Genomic DNA, 23,104 nt, shown 5'->3' on the forward strand with positions numbered 1-23,104 from the left:
TTAAATTTATATATATATACATTACTAGTAATTAAAAAGTATTTAATTACTGATAGATTTTAATGGTTAATTCAATATTCATCACGTTACATTTATAATCGTAATTCAGTAAACAAGCTCAAATAAATTTGTTATGGGGTACAACCTGACTTTTATTTTTTGGTAGTAGTCTTTTTTAGAGAGGATCGTTAAGACTCGAGGGCGCGGGGTTTTAGTAAATTTTTGCTCGTTCTGCCAAGAGAAGGTGACGTCAGCGTCTCAGTGATGGTGTAAAAGAGGAACAAAATGCGCGACGCGTATATAGCGCGCGCGGGATGGTAAATGGTGCGAGTGTACTTGCGCTAGTCCTAATGCCACGTTTACGCTTCTTTTAGTGCGGAGTAATGGTATCGACGAGGAGTATAGGCACCGACGCCGCGCCGTCGGCGTAGATGAAATCCCCGATTCCGAGAGCGATATAACCCGGTTGCAGTTTTATCGCGCCTCCACGTACGGATATTGTCGGGCGGCTTCGGCCTCGTGAAATCTCGCTGTAATCGTAACGACGTAAATCGTAAACGCGAGTTCCTCATTCGTTCCTCCGCAAAAGCGCATTACTGGGAACCGCTGCTCTTCCCGAAGGAACCATCCGGTCGCTCGTAAACGATTCGCCCTCGTTGCGATCTACACCAGGCTCCCGAGATAGATTTTTCCTCCCTCGGCGTGTATTCAGGACGAAGGTTTTCGATCCGATTTTGTCGAGTTGATCTACGATTAACGGCGACGAGAGTGTGCTCCGGTACGGATTGAATTTACCAGCAACGACCAATTTTTCTAGGATATCGACATAAATTTATTTAATAGCTCCTTTGGGAGAGGAGGGGGAGGGTAAGGGGGAGATAACTCTTCTTACTCTAGTAGTAAGAAAGTTTAAGGTGTGTATTTGGTCTTCGTAACTTTACGATCGTACTGTTCTGGACATTGTTCTTTTACATTACGTGTCATAATTGCGATAAATTTGGCCCAGTCGAAATAACTTTGGCCCAAATTAAACAAAATAACTAGACAGGCATGTCAAAAATCAGAACATAATAGCGAATTCGGTTAGACGCACTAGTGTGCATTGATGTATATTAAAAGTCGTATTCTGATTTAACTCTAAATATAAAAAAAATAAAATTTATATTAAATAACACATTAATCTGACGACGGCTTTAATATTTAATTAATAGCAATGCGCACTGAGTGCGTTCAATCGCTATAAGATGTATTTCAAACGTCTTTAAAACGTTTTTAAAAGATCTTACATAAATCCAGATGGACTTAATCCTGGATCAGATGGATTAGAATTTACGGAGATATGTATTGTTGAAATTTAGTTCAAAGTTATCCCGATTTTGGGTTAAATTTACTACATTGTACGGTAGTTATTTTTCGTTGACCTCGCTGATTCTGAATATTTTTTAAACACATTTCGTGATACTACATCACAAAATCATGTATGTGGAAGAAACAAATATAAACTGATATTTTAAAATGCTTCCATAAATATTATTTGTACGCACATGCAAACACGCCACGTGCAATGGAGCTCCAGTGACACGTTAATAAAACCGGAGCGTTAATTGCTGAATTCCTCATTGATTAATAGCGCCAGAGACTTCGGCCGAGAAGGGAAGAACCTAATAAGTGAGCCGACAATTTCAGAGGCGAGAGAAATAGCTGGTTCCTGCGCCGTCTGGTCTTTACACCGCGGAAATAATCCTGAGTCATAATCGGTCGCGTTGTTCTTATTTTATTATTTAATATTCCCCGCGCATGATATTATCATGCGATAAAACGATGCGCCGCCACCGAGATATTTCATTCGCGTCAGAGTTTTAATTAATACTCAAACACACTCTTGGATATATTTTACATAAAAATGGCTCTGAGAAGAATAGCTCTCGTCTGTTATGCGGATAAATAGGCGTTGACAGGCAAGATCGATATCGGCCAACAAGCGATTTCAATTACATTTTGTTACCTCTTGTAATGAGGCGCAGTTTAATCATCGTTGAATTACGCAAACTGTGGGATATTCCATATACCTGTGTTTGTGTAAATTGCTGTTACCGACATTGTGATAAATGTATACGCCACTCGCGTTGATACGATGGCACTCTTGCTATTAACGATCTTTATGGTGTCAATCAAATAACTTGGTAACTCGGCCTTACCCTCCTCGTCATTGATTAATGGTTTGCGGCGAAGGATCTTCAGAAAGTTTTCCTGCTTTGTGTGCGTAAAGGAAATATGGTGTGTATAACATAGCGTTGCCGTCTTGCTATAATCCCCTATTTATAAACCGCTTGGTAATTTAAAAATCTTTAGAAAAATAGTACAGTCTTTTATCAGTCTTAAGTAAATCTCTTCCGGCAGAAAGGCGCGCAGAAGTCTCTATAAACTTTCTTAACATTGTCACGATACTTCTTTTAAGGCTCGTTCCCTTACAGGAACCGGATCGATTTCAATAGGGATAAGTCTTAGGTATGATTGATAACGCCGTGCAAAATAATTTTTTAATATACGAAAAAATCGAAATATCTATAAGAAAATAAAATGTTCTATTTAGCGATATAGTTGTTTGTGTTTTTAAATGGATATTTGAAGTTTAGAATGGGTCATTTTAGCTGTGATGCAAAATGAACTTTTGCAATCTGAAAATTATGTATTTCTATGTAAAATTGGTCGCTAAATAAGAAAATAATAAAATAAAAATTAGAATAGACGAAAAATAATGAAAAATTATATTTTTGTCAAAAGTCACTAAACATTTTCAATTTTTTTTCTTAAAAAATTATTACATTTTTTTCATTAATATTTATAAATAAAATTATAGAAAATAGTTGAAAAAAGAAAGAAGGAATGAACCTCGCACTGATTACATGGAAATTGCATCCCGGTAAAATGAGTTAGTGTTTACGTAGTTTATAATGTGGTGAACAAAAATGCTATTTACATGTGATTTAATTAATAGGTAGTTTTTAAACTATGATATGTAAAATATGTAACTTGTGTTCACAGAGTATTATTACAGCTTACTATCTATTATTAAGACTTGTGTTTGTATTATCTTTTGTTCACCACATTGTAAGCACTAAGCATATAACATGTGAAAATAAATTTATTTCTTTCGGAACTCAATTTTCTATATAATTAGTGCGAAGTCCTATAAGCTATTTCCGATTAAGAATATTTTTATTTTGCTCTGTTTTAGTCGCTTTAGTTTTATCATTTTCTGATACAGTGACTAATTACATGAAAATACACAATATTCGTGATTTTTTAATAATCGTGAAGTTTCATTATACGACCGAAATAATCTTTTCTAAACTCCAAAATGTGTATAAAAATATAAATAACTTGACATTGCACAACAAACACCGATGATAGATTTTGTCTCTACTTTTATGGATTATTTAGATTTTTTTTGTTTAAAGAGTGCTAGTTGTTGGGCTGTTGCATGGTGTCCTCTACTAGTCTACAATAAAAAACATTTTTATTATTTCAACTGTTTTTAATATATTGTCAGATTTTGATCACGAATTTATTGTCCAATTTAGTTATCATGTCACAGTTAAAAAAAAAATGGTATCAAAAAAACAATGATTTTGAGAATTTTCATGACGTTAAAACATCGGCAGTAAATTTTTATTCTAAATTTGAACTTTTTTGCTATACAAAAGTATCAATATTCAGATTGAAAACGCATTTTGTTTTGTCCAGACAATGATATCTATTCGCAGATTAGTGCAATTACAAAGTGCAACGTGCTTTGTATAATAATTAACTTTAATTAACAACGGTAACGACTCAATATAATCTTGTTAGGCAAAAATAGAATTCTTAGTAGAAACTTTTACTAGAACCCTAATGACACTTTCACGTTATCAATTGCTTTATTACATAAAATATATAAATAGAGATTGGTTATCCATACGTTCGCAACGAGAGATATCATCATGAGTCATCCTATCGCTATTCGAAGGGGAACGAATTTGCTTTAGTGGTATAGCGTTTACGTGCGACTGCATGTGAGACGGGGGTTGGAAATAAGACACGCATTAAATCGGAGTGACAGGAGCGTCGCGTGGAGTGATGCGATCGGGAAGACGGATGCGAGACCATTTTCTGTAACTGGATAACGGCTATGCTTTTTCAGCTGGAACAATCATAGCCCCTACGGCTTCTCGGTGACCGGCTTGATACGGCTAGAAAGAGGACATAACTGTCGTTGGGCGGCGTGATTCACGTGAAAGATTGCATACGACTCGATACATTCATGGAGTCGTGGAATCATAAATGTTTTTGTTGCTGTGTAGCTTTATTGCACTTGTCTCAGAAAACGTTTCTTCCAAGAGTCGTCACGTTTTGTTGCCCGTACAATCGTATTTCGCGAAACTGCATGCGACTATCGGAGATTAAATATTCGTCATAAAAACTACGTGGATAAAAAATGTACAATATGTTTTATAAAATTCTTGTAAATGAAAACGATATAGAATCGAACTTGTAATATCAATATTACTCCACTATCGTAAGTTACTATTGTATACGCTTTTCGTTTTGTCTCTCGAATGCATTTCTCGTCTTGTGAATCAGTAATTCTGTATTTGATAGAAACCTTTGTATTCTAGACAAAGGATAAAAAGCATGACTTCGTGCCTCGTTAACTTTGAGAGCGAACTGCGCGACTCGTTCGATTTGCCGTTGCGTTATTTGCACACAGAAAGAGTATTTACGCCTGTTCGCATTCGTCCCATTTAGCTTGATCAATGAACTTTGTTCAGTTCAATAATATCGCGCGACTCGTATAAGCGCGCTTGACAACCACCAATCGCAGTACGTATATCGAACTAATGTTCGCTCTAGTTCCATGGTTTCCTACCGTCAGAGATGGTTGATTGTATTACTATCTCGATGCTGCATTGATTCGATGTCATGACAAAGCATCAATATACGACTCAGAAAATATTCTCGCTACGTGATAGACTTTCTGTTTATCGTTGCTCCTCATTTCTATCTTGAAAAACTTCGCCAGTCAAACTTACGTGTTCGTTACAAGCTTGATGATAACTATTTATTCGCTTACAAATGCTGAGCTTCAAAGTGAATATTAAAAATCATTTTTTTAAACGCAGTCACCGTTTATTTTAATGTCATTTTGACTTTATTGTGGCCTGTTCTGCTTGGAAATAGAGAACAATACAGTGGAAGTCAATGAGTACTTACGGTGACCATACGGTGGTGAGTCGCCGGTGATCGATGCAATACGAGGTGTGTCTTCAGGGATTTCAATATCTACTGATTTTCGATAAACGTCTGAAATGAAGACCGTGCATCGCAGATGTAAGTGTAGTTTACGAAACATACTGTTTGTCACTCTAAATTCGATGAACGACGTTACAGATTGTGTCACGTTGTCGTGAGAAGTTTGATAATGCCGTATTTTGTATAGCCCACTGTCCTTGGTGATCTGAAATAAAAAGCGACATGAATTAATACATCAATCGAAATATTTTTAATGGCACATATAATAACTATAATATCAAAATTTCTAAATTTTTTTTTATTTATTCTTTTCAGTTCGTAATTGGAGCTTTTCTCTTATTATCAATTACAAAAAAAAACTTGTGATGTTCTTAATACAATAATTTTAAAATAAAATTTATCTTCAAATGTATAGCATAAATCTTCTTCAAATAAATATATGATTTGAGAGATAAGTACTTCGTTCCTATATGATATATTATTTAACTGAACTATAATCGTGCACATCTCAAATAATTAATAGAGTGTTTAGCGTTTAAGGAAAGCATTAAACTCCTTTCATCGTTTATTCTACGTAACTGCGCGGGTATTGAAATACCTTCCACATTTACGTCGCGTTTTACAAAGAGAATTATTATTGTTGCCTGCTAAAGATATCACGCGGTTATGTTACCTTTAATGGAGCTTTGCTTTTGTCTTACTCATTTAATGTAGCTGCGTCTTTTGTCTTCGTAAACGAGAATAAGATCGAAAAAAGAATGCGCAATGGAAGTCAGGAGTCACTCTGTGTTATTACTCCGAGAAACAAACGTGGATGCGTATCGAGTTTAGCTACAGTAACGTGATTCTATGTGATACATATACTATAAAATTTCATGGATTATACAAACTTAGCATCAATATACGACTCTTCTCGAGAGTTATGCTTTTACTTTTTATATACATTTTTTCAGACATACGGCAAAGAGTGCCAATCCAGTAGTATTTCAAAATATTTTTATGGTACATCAATTTATATTAAAAACATACGTTTGTTTTCATTATGCATAAATGTTTTTATCGGAAATAAAGATAATACATTTGTAAGGTTTAGAGACACGAATTTAGAGACACAATTAAAAAATTCGCAATTTAGAATTACAATATTACATTTAATATTTAAAACAGTAGAATATTATACAAAGTAGAAACGTGTACCTACGATAGATAATTAATGAATGATTACATTAGTTGAGATTTCTGAGAGAGTATGAAGACTTTTTAAGATAATTTTTTAAAAACTCAGCCAAGTAAACTAGTATTAGTTTTCGTAGAGAGAGATGGCTGAAATAATTTTCGCTATTTTCGAACTAGTAAACATCAATGTCATTCACTCTATAAGAAAAATATAAATGTGTTGTGTGATCTGTAATAAATACACATGAAGGGACCTTATTTTATGTAGAACCGAGGGACTACTTTCAAGAAGAATATATGGCCGAGAAGAAACGAATTTGTCTTCGATCGTTCGCTACGTTACGGGAGAACAAGAACATCCTGAGAACTCTCCGAAGGCGACGTTATCATTTGTAGAACAAACAAGAACATACATCATGTCTGCGGGCGTACAGTGTCACGTGCGGATACAGGCTACATCCATAAAGCATAAAGCATAAAGCTGATGCCATCACAGATGCCATCTTCTCTCGCACCTTCTTTTTTCTTTTTCTTATATGTCACGAGAGTGTCGGTGAAATTCTTGCGTACGTGTACAGCTCCGAATCTAAAGTGCATTACGTGTAATCTTCATATCTCCGAAAGCGGGTTTTCATGACGTTACTCGCATAGAGATGTCCTCCAAGTGAAGGATTGATTGACACATTGTTAGCGTTATAGAATTTCGGTTGCGGGGCTTGCTTTCGCCTCCCTCATTGTCCTTGTGAATGTAATATTCTGTGCTTGCCGTGCATACATTTTCTGTACAGTATATACATTCCTATGATACATTGTGGATCTTGTATTCCACAATAAAGCTCTTGTATTTGTCTCTATGTCTAGAAGCGTATGCGGATAGAATCTAATATTGCGTGTAGTATAACTAAATGTACGCAATTTAGAAATTTGCAAAATTAGAAATTTATTTAATTACGAAAAATATTGCACAACTAATATAAATTATCTATCTTCATTTTTCGCTCTCGTTTTGTGTGTGTATTCATTGCATAATTTATTACGCAACAGTTTTACGAATATTCCCGACTGGTCAGGCAGTAGAACTTTCGAAATGGAAATCAGGTGCATAGAAAACGCAGTAAAAGTCCGAAAATTGCATTCGGGTCTCGAATTTACGAGAATGCACGTGCTGTGTGACTAGGGATTATTTGCCCGAAATATTGGTGGATGTTTCATATGCCAGGGCAAAGCTTTCCGGTAGAACGCGGGAAGCAAAGCGGAAATATTGGCGGCGAGAAAATATGAGCGAAAACTTGATTTGAGATTGGTGGAACCGAGGTAGAGTTTTCTTGGCAGCGGATCAAGCGCATACTTATATACCTACCTAGGCAGACAAATGTATATGTGTTAGTTATATACGTGTTCACGCAAGAGAAAAAGAGAGGGATAAAAAGTGAGTGAGTGAATGAGTGAGTGAGTGAGAGAATGAGTAAGTGAGAAAGAGAGAGAGAGAGAGAGAGAGAGAGAGAGAGAGAGAGAAAGGTAGTAAAAGAGGATAAGAGAGGAGGATAAGCAGGTGGCCAATCGATGAAAACGATTTTCTAACTCACTGACCAGTCTCTGTGTTACATGAAATTGTTGCTTGATAAGAGTTTTTTACGTTTCCTAAATGGACAAGTCTCGAACGAAATTGCCAGGAAAAGGAAGATCTCCGCCTCTTATCTTAGTTCTCTAATTTCTCTTCTCTTATCGGACGTATAACGTTGTTTAATTATCTCCATCTGACACGGCCTGACGTCTCACATGATCGTTTTTGAATTAGCACTGTGCTTCACGGAATTTTCAGCATTAATTTCTAATTGTGTTTTAAAGTTATCGCGTTCGCTCAAGTTCATAAACGTAGTTTGTAAAGGAACATTTTATTTTAGTAAAATTGTCGGAATATTATTATCAGTAAACAAATCAGATTATAAAAACTAAATTAGATAAATGCAATTTTGCGTCCACAGAATAAATTATACTTCAATAGAATTTTTGTAAAAAATTACACAATATTGATTTTATTATATTCGTTAATATTAATATAAATTTGTGTGGTTATTTAACAGGGAAAAGTTAGATTGAGATAATTGAAGTATGACAAATCAGATTTGATAATATAATCAAATGAAAATTATGGTTTGGAAATTATCTCATTAATATATATCAATAATATGTAACATTAATGTATATTATTAATGTATTTATTGATTACATTAATGTATGTTACTCGCGGACAAAATGGGGAGACGTTTAAATATTGCCGAATAATAAGGATAATTGAATCGTGGGTAAATCAACGAAAAGTGTCACTGCAATAAAGGAAAAGTGCCCCGTTAGGAGTACTATAGAGGAAGTTGTCAACAATAGCGGTGCTTAGAATCAAGAATAGTAAGCGGGGTGACACACGTCATGGGTGACAAGAGGGCGAAAACCGAAAATAGAGAGGGGCGAAACGACGACTCTTGTGCAATTTCGACAGGGGATGCTTTCACCAGGGTAGGACCATTGTTCCTCTCGTCGCCGGAAATGCGAATTTTCACTTACGCTCGTCCAAACGTAGTCGTTGCTTACTCCGAGTCGTTTTATTCTAAAAGCCAAGTGATTCAATTTGACGCGCTCTTTCAAACGTCTATTTAAAATTACTCGTTCGTTATTATTGGCTAAAGTGAGAATTTCTTTAACATCCAGTTCAACTAGTTCCGATAATATTTCTTTCCTTATGTCACAATGTATGTTTTATTATAACTTTTGTTGTAAATTAAATTCAATTTATAATACAGATTAGCATAATCTTTGCTTTATTTATTTTTAGGTTAAAAAATCACATAAAACATTTCTTCGTATATTTTTTATTGTGATTTATCATAGTAAAAGCGCAATCTAATGAGTAAACCAAATGAAAATTCATGTGAAATAAAAAATAATAATGCTTTTTTAAAATAATATTATTTATGTAACAGTATATAATACACTTTTAATTTTTATGATGTGATTTAATGATATAATCATTTTGTGCATTAGAGAGTTTCAACATAAAATATTACGTTATATAAAGAACAAAATTATTAATTAAGTATAATTTATTATAAAATTAAAATTTTATTCATATACAAATTAGAATAAATTATTACATGCATGTATGTATAAAAGCGTGTAGGTATAGATATTCCACGAAATATGCATACTCATACTATGAAAAATGGAGAATTTTCAATTAAATGTTTAAAGAGGAATTTTATTATTTATATAAATACGGCGGGGCTGAATCATTCAATTATTGACGAATCATATTAATTCCTTACAGTAAGTACACTCGCAATATTTTTACCTTTGACGAGAATATAAAGCGTTATCTTTCTAGCGAAGCTATTGAAATCCGAGGTGGTAGAAATCAAATTCAGCAAGATTCGTTCGGATACATTCGCACATGGTTGAAGGGTATGCCTGGTATGCAAATAAATTGTTATTTCGCGGCTTTCGTTAAATCAACTAAATTATTCCGTTAAATCGCTGCACCGCCGTTTCGCCGCGCTGACGTTTTCCCAGTTTTACCGGCCGAAAGTGAGTTACGCCGTTTCAATCGTCAGAATGAAAAGTGTCAAAGGACGGCATAAATCTGCTCGTTCAAAAACAAAGCGCCCGGCCTCTGAAAACGAATATTCAGTGGAAAATATCGCGCCTCTCGTGCCCTGGTTATTTAAACCAATGGTATTTTCTGCGAAAGCAATGGATCCGCTCGTCAAGATAAAGGCTGCGATATCGGGTTTTTCTTTTTTCAACATTTCACCTGTGATGCAGTTTTTATATGTATACACACACACACACACACACACACACACACACACACACACACACACACACACACACACACACACACACACACATGTATACATATGTACGTATGTACATATGGAACGTAGATGTTAAACCTGTTTTCTTAAATGCTTTTTCGTCCATTATGCCAATGCGATTAAGTCATAAAGCATCAGAGATCTATAAAATACTGCGAATGAAAGTACGTAATGGCATAAGCAGTTAACGAAATTAATGGTGGTCTCAGGGAAAATTAAACAGAATGCAATTTAAAGAGAAAAAGCAAGAAAGGACAAGAGAAAGAGAGAGAGAGGGGGGTACACTTAAAACATTTAATTGGAGCGTTGAGGATGAAACTTTATCAATCGATAGGGCACTCGAGGATTGCAAAAATACGGATGAGCAACTATATACTTAATCCTCTCACCGCCTGTCTTTCACTTTTCTCTCTTCCTTTTTTTTTTGTTTCCCTTGGTATGCGATTGCAGTTCGTCTGACGTTGCACTCAACAGGAGAGCTCTACAGATTACTAGCGTACGAAGCTTTTCCACTTGAAGGTTCCTCGAGATTTATCTACTTTATGGAACGAAAGGTCCGGTACGTCTTTATAGTTAATCAAGTGATCGTATAACACGAGCGTATCTTGTTTGCGTTATTTAAGCTAGTCATGCAGTAGCATCAATAAACTGTCATAATAGTACAAAATATTACATAAACACACCTATATGCACAGCTGCGTATCATGGATTTGATTTTAATTAATATTTTCACTATATATGCTGAGTTTTGTGCTACAATAAATAGTTCATATACAGATTCTTGGATATCCAGCGAGAATTCCGTATCAAAGGAATTCTCGTAAATGGATGTTTTTACGTGAAAATCTATGAATAATGAATAGCAATAAAGTGAGCCCGATCTCGCGTCCATGGTGATAATTTAACCAATGACGAATGTATACATGTTTTGTTATCAGGGTGATTCGTTGAACGTATTTTGCGCGAGAAATTATGCGTGGAACTCTTCATACGGACATTATGAAAAATATATTGGAAACGTCGCAGTGATTGAAAAAATGTATGACAAGTTAAACACCATTGTATGTGTACAAAGGGTATTTACATATGTATGCAAAATATGTTCAGAAATATCAGAATATTCAGATGATAATTCGTTCGCGGTTGTCATAAAGCGATGTCGAAAATCAGATGTATTATAACGCGAAATTCTAATTTTTGCGAATTAATTTTATATGCTTTACAGTTTGTTCTCTTTTTATTGTTGCACAAAAGAAAAATGTTTATTAAGAACATATTGAGAACGTAATTTCAGTACATAGTTATATCGTAAAATATATGTATATTTAGTTTTGTTTCTTGTTTTACTACAAATTAATTATATCTTATCATATATGAAAAATTAATACAAAATCTCTTTCTATACATAAACCATTTTTAAAAATAGCATATATATATAAATCCATCATTTTGTATTAAATTCATAAACAAAAATAAGTAGATAAAAAACTGTAGAAGAAACGAGCTTTACTAATTGTTTTCAAAATTTTAGATCATTTTTAGAAAATATAGCTTATATATGTATTATGTATATATTTATTAATAAAAATATTGTATTCATTACGTTTTTGTACTTATAAAAAAAATAATACATACATTGACAAAATAATTGGTCGTGTTTCACATCATCTTAATTAACATCGTAGATTAATAATTCAAAAACAAAATTCTATCCACGGATTTAGTTTATTGACAATCCTGTCGGCCATGTGAACGTGCACAGAATGTTTCAAAGTGACAGCAACTGTAGTTCATCCTTTATTAAACTTCGATATTAAATTATGACGGTAAACTGGGGATATGAAAGTTTATATGAAATACAAATAATGTATTTTGCGATGACTTTTAATAGATGAAAAACATGCTGAAGCCATGAAATTCGATTTCTATATGTATTTTTTGGCTAAATTTAGCCGTTTGTCATCCGTAACAATAAGACACTTTTTAGAGCTACCTTTAATGGGTTTTGCAATTTTTTGGCTGCATTTTTTATTAAGAATTTCTATGTAACAGTTTCCTTTCCTTATTTCACTCAATTGTTTCCCTTTACAGATAATTGATCAATTTGCATACAAAATCACGTTACGTGCTACTAAATTCGTTGGAAGCGCTACAGTATGCCGTGTCGAACACGTCGATTCTTTTGTGTAAATCTCGCAACGCGTATTCCGATATCGGTGTGGTTTTGGGGAGAGAAGCCCCGAGTGAACGATAGAGGAACGGCGGGATTGACGTAATGGAACGGGATGAAACAGAATGCAATAGGCGCAAGTCTCAGGTCTTCCGTCGTTGCAACTCTAATCATCCAGTAAGGTCACGTAGCTACGACTACGTCGAGACGTATATAGGATAAGAGAGATGCGAGGATGGCGAGAGGCGATATGTACTTACGGCGTCACCGTTGAGCTTCCACGTAACGTCAGGGGCGGGGCGGGATTTGCCTGAGGTGCAGTTCGCTCGTAGCGTCTCGCCCACTGCTATGCGCTCCTTCTCGGTACGAATCGCAGGACCCGTTTTTGGGGCGTCTAAGGCATAATAATTATGTCGTTTAGCACATGCGACTGCTGCCACGGCACTAACTCGACACCTGGCGACACGCCAACGGCGCCGGGGGCGTCACAGAGCATACCGGAAACACTTGAACAACGACCCTGTCATGTTTGGTACTGACGACTAGGGCTAGTGTTTCCAACGTGTCCCTCGGCACCGCTGCCGCGCATTTTGTTTAATAATTTGTAATCTACATTACATCGTGATATTGTGCAGAAGTTATGTATGCTTATCTGATGTACGAGGTTTTCCCTCGTATAGAGACAGCTGGGTATAACAGTCAACGAATAATTATATATTTTCCTTTAAAAGTTATAATTCTTAATTGGCAGGGTAAATTTTTTGACATTCAAGAGGATACTTTCTCAGAAAGGATTTTTGATAACGAGACAAAAATATTGTTGACATACTTAATTTTATTGCGATATAAAAATAAAACAAGGTTAATTAGATTAATAAAATTTCTGTTCTCCTCCTTTGAATTAAATAAACAAATTTTGAGATAAAATCAAGCTTATTTAAGCAACACATATAATTTATAATATTAATATATGTCTATGGTTAGAATAAATCTTTTCCACTAGTATTACAATATCTGACACAAAGTTGATATTCAAAAGATCATATCTTTTTCTAGATTTAAGGATTTAAGAGTAAAATACTCTGTTATTAACAACAAATATGATTGTCTTTTTATCGATAATGTTTTATAATAAATCAAAGAGTAATGGCATCTGGAAATTTTTTTCAAGGTATAATAATCTTTGGATCTTTGGATGTACAGGTTAATTTGACCCAATGTAGCATTTTCTCCATTTCTCATCGAATCAATGTATAAAATGTGTAAAAGAACTTATTTTATGTTGTTTTTTAGTAATATTGTGTAAACTAAAAATTTATTAATTAAAAAATCTTATTACCGCTCGTTTAGATCGTTTTTTCTTTATATTTTGCATTGCAAAAAACTAATGAAATCTAATTATTAAATAATATATATCATGAAACTTCTTTCTTTATCACCGTATGCGCGCTATAAAATAGACAAAGTTATCGAGTAAATCGTCAGCTTGCTATTAGAGGGTCAAGAAAATCATGACAAGTTGTGACAATCATAAAACACGATAAAATAAAATTACATTATTATAATTTGATTGCGTATTACGATGAACTTTCCGTAGCACAATTTGGAGATCAAAATTATTCTGCACCTTTCTGTAATTTTCTTATTAGCATAAATATTATCACTTCAAAGATATGAAATTGTCGAGAATTTTATTTTTTAATTTATATTTATACTTATTTATATTTATTTTATTTCTTATATTTTATCTATTTCATATTTAATTTATATACTTATTCGATCATGTAGCATAAAGTTCCAAAAAGTATAGCAAACCGTATTATATTTCAAGTAAAATAAAAATGCAGTTGTGTATCAAAAGGGATTACAAGAATATCGAGAAATAAGCATAGATTCAGAATCTATTTCATATTTAATCTATATACTTATTCGATCATGTAGCATAAAGTTCCAAAAAGTATAGCAAACCGTATTATATTTCAAGTAAAATAAAAATGCAGTTGTGTATCAAAAGGGATTACAAGAATATCGAGAAATAAGCATAGATTCAGTTTGTCTATTGGAAATGGACGATATATCTTATTGTAGCGTTATAGAGCACATCGATTTTCTTTAAATCCGGTATTACAGCCGATTGTTGATCCCCATATTATATTTGCAAAATGTATCACCGCTTTGGAATCAAGTATACAGAGATGGACAAAGAACGGCGTGTGGATATATTTCGGACAATTCCGAAACGAACGATTTAGCTTTGAGCGAAGCAAAAAAGAAATTTTCGACACGTGCGCACGTACTTACCAACTACTTCCATCTTGGCCCTTTGGATCCCAGTGTGATAGGAAGGGCTGCCCGCGGACACCTCGCACTTGTAAGTTCCAGTAAGCTCTCTGGACACGTTCACCAATGTTACATCGTTCGTGTTCGATTTGGAGACCTGTAAAACGCGAAGCTTGATATACCGTGCTCCACCTATGCTCCGTTCCGCCCTATCCATTTTGATTATCTACTTTGCAATTCATTCCTTTTTCCCATAGCCAAGTTTTTACGACCGTAAGCCGAAACGAAAAGTTTCATTTTTTATGAAAAGAGGTTCGTCAATAGTTATAGAGTCGCTCTCTGCACAAGCACGGTGTTCCAAACCCTCAAACTCGGCAGTGTTCTCATGTAGATAATTTGCCGGCAAGAAATGATTTTCGCGTGATCTTCATAATTCATACGGAACTTTAACGAATGTCTATATTTTAACATTTTCCAATGTTGCTCCAATTAAACTTTATGCTCGGTGATCACGAGTTGGGAGAAAGTTTGTCGAAAGCAGTGAATAAGACGCAAGGAATATTCATTACGAATGGTTCACCGCCTCCAGTTAGGTGACGTTCTTTTAGTTTGCATTACGATAAGGATGTCGCGATTACAAAATAGCGAGACGACGGAAAAGTAAATTTTCATAGAATTGATTATCAGTCGTGCTTGCACTTAGTTATCCCGCGTTCGCTGGTCTGGAGAAGGAAGACGATAATAAGTATCGATCGTACATTCGGGTAACTTCGCTAAAAGCGCGGATTTCAGTGAAACTGTCACTGAAGAGTATAACGCTATTCGCAAAAATTCTTTTCAAAATGACATTCTTCGGAATGCTTTTAAAGGTGTTTGAAGAACGAAAGAAAGACCTGACAGTATTATTATACATATAAATTACTGCGTGGAAAAGAATTTTTTATTGGAATATCTTTGTAGAAAGTATCACGTCTTAGCTATCTCTTATCGAGGAACAAAAGTTTCTTGTCTTGCAATATCGATCACGATGACATATCATTGATTCGCAACACGTGTGTGGCGTCTACGTCAAAAATAAGTCAGCAGCGTGCTCCGACTTCATATGCTACTTTGGGATGTGCCCGAGAAACGCGCATATCTATCACGAGAACTTCGAAGTTAGCAAAGGGCAACGTGAAATTTTGTCTGAAAGCGTTGAAATTTCGTATTAAAAAGTTAGCATAGAAATGAAGATAAGTTTTTGAACAAAAGTAAAATTGAAGTAAAGCATAACTTTGTGATAACGTAGAAAAGATCTGAAGGATACAATAGAAACATATATTATGATATGCAATACACTGTAATATTTCGAGTGTTCGTACGTAATTGAATTTTGTAAGATCTTTTTTTCTCATAATATTATAAGCGATAAACAGATTTAGGTCTTGTTAAAGAGACATTTTGTCCTCTAAAGAATTTCAAATTCACGAGGATTAATTTAGCGCCCATCTTTTTCATTCGATATTCGCGTCAAATCCTTCTGGTATTAAGCATCGCTGATATTGCTCTGCTCTGCATTTTGTACCGCTGATCGATTTTACATCCAAACCTTTCCACGTTTAAATCTGGATCCTCCGATTTGCCCGCGCACGTTTCTTTTTTGCGACATCGCTGTCTTCCTCTTCGCAGGCATTTATATTCATCGCGGCGAGCGTCTCCGCCTCCTTTACAAACTATATCGGATGAGGGGACAGGTCTTTTTCATCGTTTCTTCCGCTTCTGGCATTGGCGTGGACGAGATGCTCGATGAAAAATATCAATGAAAGGGGTTGCGCGCCGCGAGTATTCGGATCTACCAGGGCGGAAACTGCGGGAGCCACGCGTTACCTCCTTTATGAAAGGTGTGAACATGCATCCCATTTTTCAGTCTGCGTCCTACATTCTTGATTAAATGAAGTCACACGAGCGAATACGTGTATGCGCGGTAACACATGGTAAAATCTGTACCTATTTAAATATGAATGGCAACCTAAAGATTTCGACTTGTTCACATTGCATTGATTTTACTTTCAAATATCACATACGAATTTGAAAGAAATGAAGACGTTTTAATGTGTACTTGTTACTATTTCTTTTAAGTAATCAACGACAAATTAATTTTCCACATCATCAGTTCGTATCATTTGTTGATCAGACAGCATAAACTATTGTTAATTCCATAACATAGACCCACGGAGAGAATGGTTTTGCTGAAGTATCTAAAAATTTAGATACAGAACTGAAAATGATTTTGTTAGACCATAAATAATTATTAAGGACGCTCAAGCAGGTTGCTAGAATGTCAAAACTTTTTGCAGCATTGTTCATTATGCTTGAGTATTCTATACAATTATTTTAATAGTATGATGAAGTTATTTTCAGATTTGCATATCTATAGCTAAATTTTTTAATTCTTCAATAAAATCGTTCTTTCCCTGCGTAATAAATTTTGCACTTCTATGACGTCTGCGTTTATAAAGAGTGAAGTTTGAATTATATCACCCTCTTTCTCTCTCTCTCTTAAGGATCATATTAAAGGGAGTTGTTGATAAAATTGGGAGAGATGCTGACAAGATTCAATTCTTTCTATCATAACATAAATGCTAAGATCAGAGAATGCATAGTCCATACTTATTTCATCTATACGATAGAAAATGTTTTCCACGAACATCCATTTTTGCAAATGTTATATACTTAACTCAAATAGTTATATTTGATAGTATATTCGAAATGATTTTTTTCTTTAAAAGCCCGCAGCAGAGCAATATTCGAGATTTTATTCTTTGTATTTGTTAAAACGTTACAAGCGCGCTATTCTCTTTCGATTCATCGATTACATCGCAGTAACAATAGCTCAATACCGTTACATGGTATTACGGACCATGACTCACGTGGAACAAATATCGCCTATTCTTATATCGGCTGAAAATACTCGGTTGGAGATATACGAGCCAATCGGGATAGACGATAGAAACTTAATCGAATAGTGAAAAATTATTATCCTAAATCTTCTCCGGGCGCACACGAGAGAGCAGCGATCGCATCTCACGTACTACGAACGTTCGTGCAAAGCCATTTCTCCTTCGAGTTTAGCTCGACGATAACGCGGTGATAATCGGCAAGTGGGGTATTGTTAAGTGGTGTTGTAAAAAGACGAGATTATCGGTGGCTGCCACATGATTTCGCGATAAAACGACAGTGAACTCATTGTAACTGCCGCGACATCGGAAGCGAATGATCGCGAAGACGCCTTTCCAGTCCACCATCCGACTATTTACCGGCGCGAACGTTGGAAATTCTCCGTATAAAGATTATGCTGGCAATACCTGCTCGTTCTATCTACCGACTTAGGATGCTTTATATGCTCATGAAAATTCCCAGCCTGGCTTCCTATCTGTCTCAGCTCGAGCCAAGTTTAAAGCTTGCACGACTTGCTTTACTCTTACTCCCGTGTCCTGTCATAATTTACCATGCAGTTATTTTCTGAATTAATGTTCATTCGTTAAATTGTTCTAGAAGTTATTTGTCATACTGAGAATTTGTCATACCGAGTTTGACCCTTACATGAATAAATTTTTCTCCTTAACTTTTTTAATGGTTCTTTAATATTTAACTATTAATATGCATATATTAATTAATATAATTTACATTTTTGAAAACTCAATGTCATTTTCTAGTAATATTTTTATCAATTAAGCAAAAAAATTCTTTTAGTTGTACATATATTAAAAAAAAAAAAACGTTTGGTGGAAACAATTACTGAACAAAAAATTTGTTCGGCATATTGAATTAATTTTAAATTTACCAGTGAAAAAGAACATATAAACACAAATATTAATTAATAAATATAGAAGAGCTAAGAGCAAAAGCTAGATTGATGTTGCTTAATGTTTAATAATCTTTGTGATAACATATAACATACATTTCGATCAAACAATCCGGTCATTTCCAATGTTAGTAAAATATTAATAAAAATCTGCCCAGTAAAAAAAAATATTCTTGTACAAGAATTTATGCTTCCAATCATCCCGTATTTGGATCTTTTTGAAATATGATAGGGATTAGTACACAAAAGTTATATTTTACTATATCGCTTTTATGAGTGTATCGCGAGGCACATAAAGTGAAAATCTTGTAAAATAATTCCGAATTCATGCAGAATTCCAATTGGAAAAATTGAATCTTTACTGTCACATTTGAAGGAAGAAATCGGAAAGACTAGTCTTGCGTCAGATGAAAGTCCCCTGTATCTATAACGTCAGTGTCACTTTATCACAGCTTTTCTCGATAAGTTTCTCTTTCCATATCATTTTTCTGCTCTCATCATCCTTGCTTGTCTCAGAAATATTCACAACTGCAGAAGTCATCTGACACTTTTCAAGCGAATTCCATCTCGCTTTTCCATTACTTCTTCTCTTTTCGATTGCTTCTCTCTTCACCTTGTCTTTCCTTGCTCACTCTCAATAATTCATTTAGTCTCTTGTGCATTATGTTCCATGTTCTCTGTAATGTTTTACCGATTGTTCCAATTTTTCTCTTCTTTATTACTTTTTTTAAAGCCAATATCATTTGCTATATTATTTTTTTTACCCATATTTTTTCTTTGAGTTACGTTTTTCTTCTTTCTAAAGTTCTTTTCCACTTTCGCGGTCTGTACGACTGCCCTTTTGCGGTAATTATCAGTAAAGCACGTCGATCCCATGAGAGTATTTTTCTGCAGGACTTCGGTATGCTTCCTTTGAGTCGTCGGACAAAAGGTATAACAGAATAGGAAGTAAAAAGGAAACCAGTTTAGGACGCTATTAAATGTACATGCTACAAAATATACGTCTTCCTTGTGCGTGTGGTGTTTCATCCAAAATGTTTGTTAGCTAAATCGTCAAGATAAATCTACAAAATTTATAAGAAGAAAGTAGATATCATCAAAGATTGAAGATATCAGACTATTTTTTCTTAAATAAAAAAATTGATTTTCTATCATGTATTTATCTTTCGAGTATTGATTAACGTCTAATTTTTTTTACATTGTTAATATTGTGAAAAGCACACTAAAATTCAAAATTAGTAAAAGAAGCTAAATATTGATAATATCGAAATTAAAAAATTAATAATCAATATTCCACACAGAAGAACAATTTTGCTGAAGTATTAAAAAATTAGTTAGATACAGATCTGAAAATAGTTTTGCTGGAATTATTTATCAAAATAATTACGTAGAAATCTCAAGTATGATGAATATTGCAAAAAATTTTGATATTTTAGTAATCAAGTTGAGCGTTTTTGCATAATTATTTTTATGGCCCAACAAAATTATTTTCAGAATCGTATTTATCTACACTTCAGTAGATTAGTTCTTTCCATGCAGTAAATCTAGATGGTTTTGCCAAACTATAATATTAGAATTCTTGTTCGCTAGATTTAAACCATCTCGTATTTATTAAATTAATGTGAAATGTAAATGTATGAAAATAGCAGAAATTATTTGCGTTTCTCAAACATACTCAATAAGTGCAACCATGTACCTAGGATTAATCTCTAACATTTTTCTCCGACGTGTGAGCGCGTTTGAGAGGTCGTTATACAAACCTACAGGATATTGCTTTCGCGCCGAGTGCTCTCTCTTGCGGAAAGGGGGATTCCATTTTCTCGAGCGTCGGAAAATTTAAGGAGAGCCACACCTTAAGAGAACGTGAGAAAAAGGGACGTGAAGGGGCAGATTCGCGACGCGATTGCGGCGACGTTGAATCGACGTCCGTAAAACACGGAACTCGCTTGACCCAGGTTCAAGCCGTGTCGCGGTCGTAGTACATGCCATAAATCAGTCTATCGATTCTTTTCCTCACTCTACACCACCCGCAACAGAAACTTTTGCCTTCGTCGTGGCCATATCGGCGGAAAAATGGAGGCACCCCGATGCATGAGAGATTAGAAAGGGCGGTTGGGAGAGAAAAGGAAGATCGGTTGTCCAGAGAGCGACAAGAAGTTTCGCCCTCGGCGAGAGAATGCGACTAGATCTCTCTTATCGAATCTACTTGCTGGCTGTGTTTTCCGTAGAAAAATAGATTACGATCGGATCGGACGCGAGTCGCAAAAAGATAGCTCGTCGTTTACTCGCGAGCGCAAAAATCGGGCCGGCTTTAGTTCTTATCTCAACGACTCTTCGAAAGAGAGAGCGCGTTTGATAAATGGATCTAACGGTCCATCGATATGCGCATCTCTTGAGAAATTTATGATACACATCGTACAACAATGCAGCACATTGCGATTTAAAGTATTAATTTAAAGTGATTTAAGACATTAACCAATTGAATTTCAAGTTTCTTTCATATTATCTAAGTTGCGCGCATATTGTTTTGCTGAAACTTGAATGTCTATGATTAAATTCCATGACACAATATAAAATTGTTAACTGCGAAACTTGAAACTTTAAGCTTATTTATTCTAGTACCGCGTAGAATCTTTTTCATGGATTAAGGGCTGATTTATCGAGGAAACTCCATCCGTATAATGAGCACCATGGTATTACCGAGATTAGTATAATAAACTTTCACGAAAGTGTTATTAAAGAGATAAGATTTTTATTGCAAGTTAATTGAGAAGTTGAATGTAATAAAGCTAAACCTAGTCGGGGTGACTCAGTTATTACTTTAAAAGACACACTGTGTGTGTGGTTATACTCAATGTAAAATATACACATATAGGAAAATATTTCAGAGAATTTTCTTATTTACTGATTATCCGAACAATTTATATTTGATTTTTTCATAATTATATGTGATTATATCTTTCTTCACATTTTAATTTTTGATGCATTAGACACTTTTATGATAAAAAATTTAAGATTTTGTTAAATTTCAATTATAATTAAAAATTGGTTAAAGAGAAATGATAAAAATATCTAGCAAGAACGTTTAAAGATACATAAAGCGAGAAATATAAAGAAAGAAGAATAAAAAATGAATTCCTTACATCACGAAAACGTGACAAATATACAAGCTATTTATATGTTATAATACTAATTCTCCAATTTTTTTATGCATAATTGAATTAATTAAGAAAAAATGTAAGAATTAAGAATTTTTTTAAAAAAAAAAAAAGGTAAAACACATTTCTAAAACATAATTTATTCATAAATTTATAAACATATATCTTTAAATAAATATAGATAATTTAATATAGATAAACTTTTTACGTTAACATGTTTTATTTGTAACGTGATTTAATGTTCTATCAATCAACGACTGCAAATTTATATTTTGGCTAACGACTTTTCATAAGTGATAGGAATTTTCACGTATTTGTACTCATTTATGGCTAAATTACTTACGTTAACTTGTATACCATCCACGTCGAAAATGCTATAGGGTGGCGATGGATTGCGGTCAGGTATGAAGCGATAAAACTCTCGATCATTGAAAAACCATTGTATAGTGTACAAAGGTAAGCCCTCCAGGTCGTAATGGCATGACAATGTTACGGATTCACCTGATCTCACCATTTTCGGGACGTTTATCGTCAGATCTTTCAAACCTGTTGCACCTGCAAACAATAAAAAAAACATCTCGCTGTAAAAGACGTTCAATCGATGCGCATATAACAGTACGTCTTGTTCACATGTGTGTGTGAAGAATATTTATTGACACTGAACCATAATATACAATCGCGATTAGAATTCGCAAAGTGTACACAGTATATTTCATGCATTATTCCAGCAATGCATTTACACATGGCCAATCGTCGCGACGCGTTTGATTGATGCACGCTATCTCCGAATGTGATTTTAGGATTAAACGCTGGTCAGAAAGTGGGTCAGCCATAAATAATCCAGGTAAATTTTTCACGTCGCGAATCAAAACTTCGCGACGTGATTTAATGTTCTATCGATTTGCGATTGCAAATCTATTATGTACTAGTCGACTTTATATAAGTGATGGGAAATATCTAGCTAGAAAAACTATGCTTTGTGGATAATACTAAATTACAACTTTAAAATCTATTGGTCTATTCAGGTTTCTTTGATGTATAATTTGACACGTAATTGATCTTTTACTAATATTTTATCCAAAAACTTTTCTCTCTAGTATTTGATGACTCCGTCTGTTAATGCAAGATTTTTTTTAAATGAAAATATTATGTTATTTTTATACATTTTGTTTTATACGATCGATTGAGGCGCATATTATTTGTATAATTTGCATATTTTGAATTGTGAAAATTATCTACTATAAAAGATTATGATATCAAAGTTATTAATAAATTAGTAATATAATTTTTGTGAGACAACGTACTCTCTTAGAAT

At 34.4% G+C, this 23,104-nt stretch overlaps 1 protein-coding gene across 1 annotated transcript in view; it reads right to left on the reverse strand.

Annotated features, from left to right (window-relative positions):
• The window catches only part of LOC108777602 (uncharacterized), a 100,946-nt gene that overhangs the window by 13,365 nt on the left and 64,477 nt on the right, over window positions 1-23,104 (reverse strand). The window contains exons 2-5 of the mRNA XM_018544532.1: window positions 22,133-22,344; window positions 14,809-14,944; window positions 12,768-12,901; window positions 5,254-5,497 (exon numbers count right to left, since the gene is read on the reverse strand). Coding sequence (XP_018400034.1) covers window positions 5,254-5,497; window positions 12,768-12,901; window positions 14,809-14,944; window positions 22,133-22,344 — 726 coding nt within the window. The remainder of the gene's footprint in view (window positions 1-5,253; window positions 5,498-12,767; window positions 12,902-14,808; window positions 14,945-22,132; window positions 22,345-23,104) is intronic.

This window comes from Cyphomyrmex costatus, unplaced genomic scaffold, assembly GCF_001594065.2.
Source record: "Cyphomyrmex costatus isolate MS0001 unplaced genomic scaffold, Ccosl1.0 scaffold449, whole genome shotgun sequence".
Classification (NCBI taxonomy): domain Eukaryota; kingdom Metazoa; phylum Arthropoda; class Insecta; order Hymenoptera; family Formicidae; genus Cyphomyrmex; species Cyphomyrmex costatus.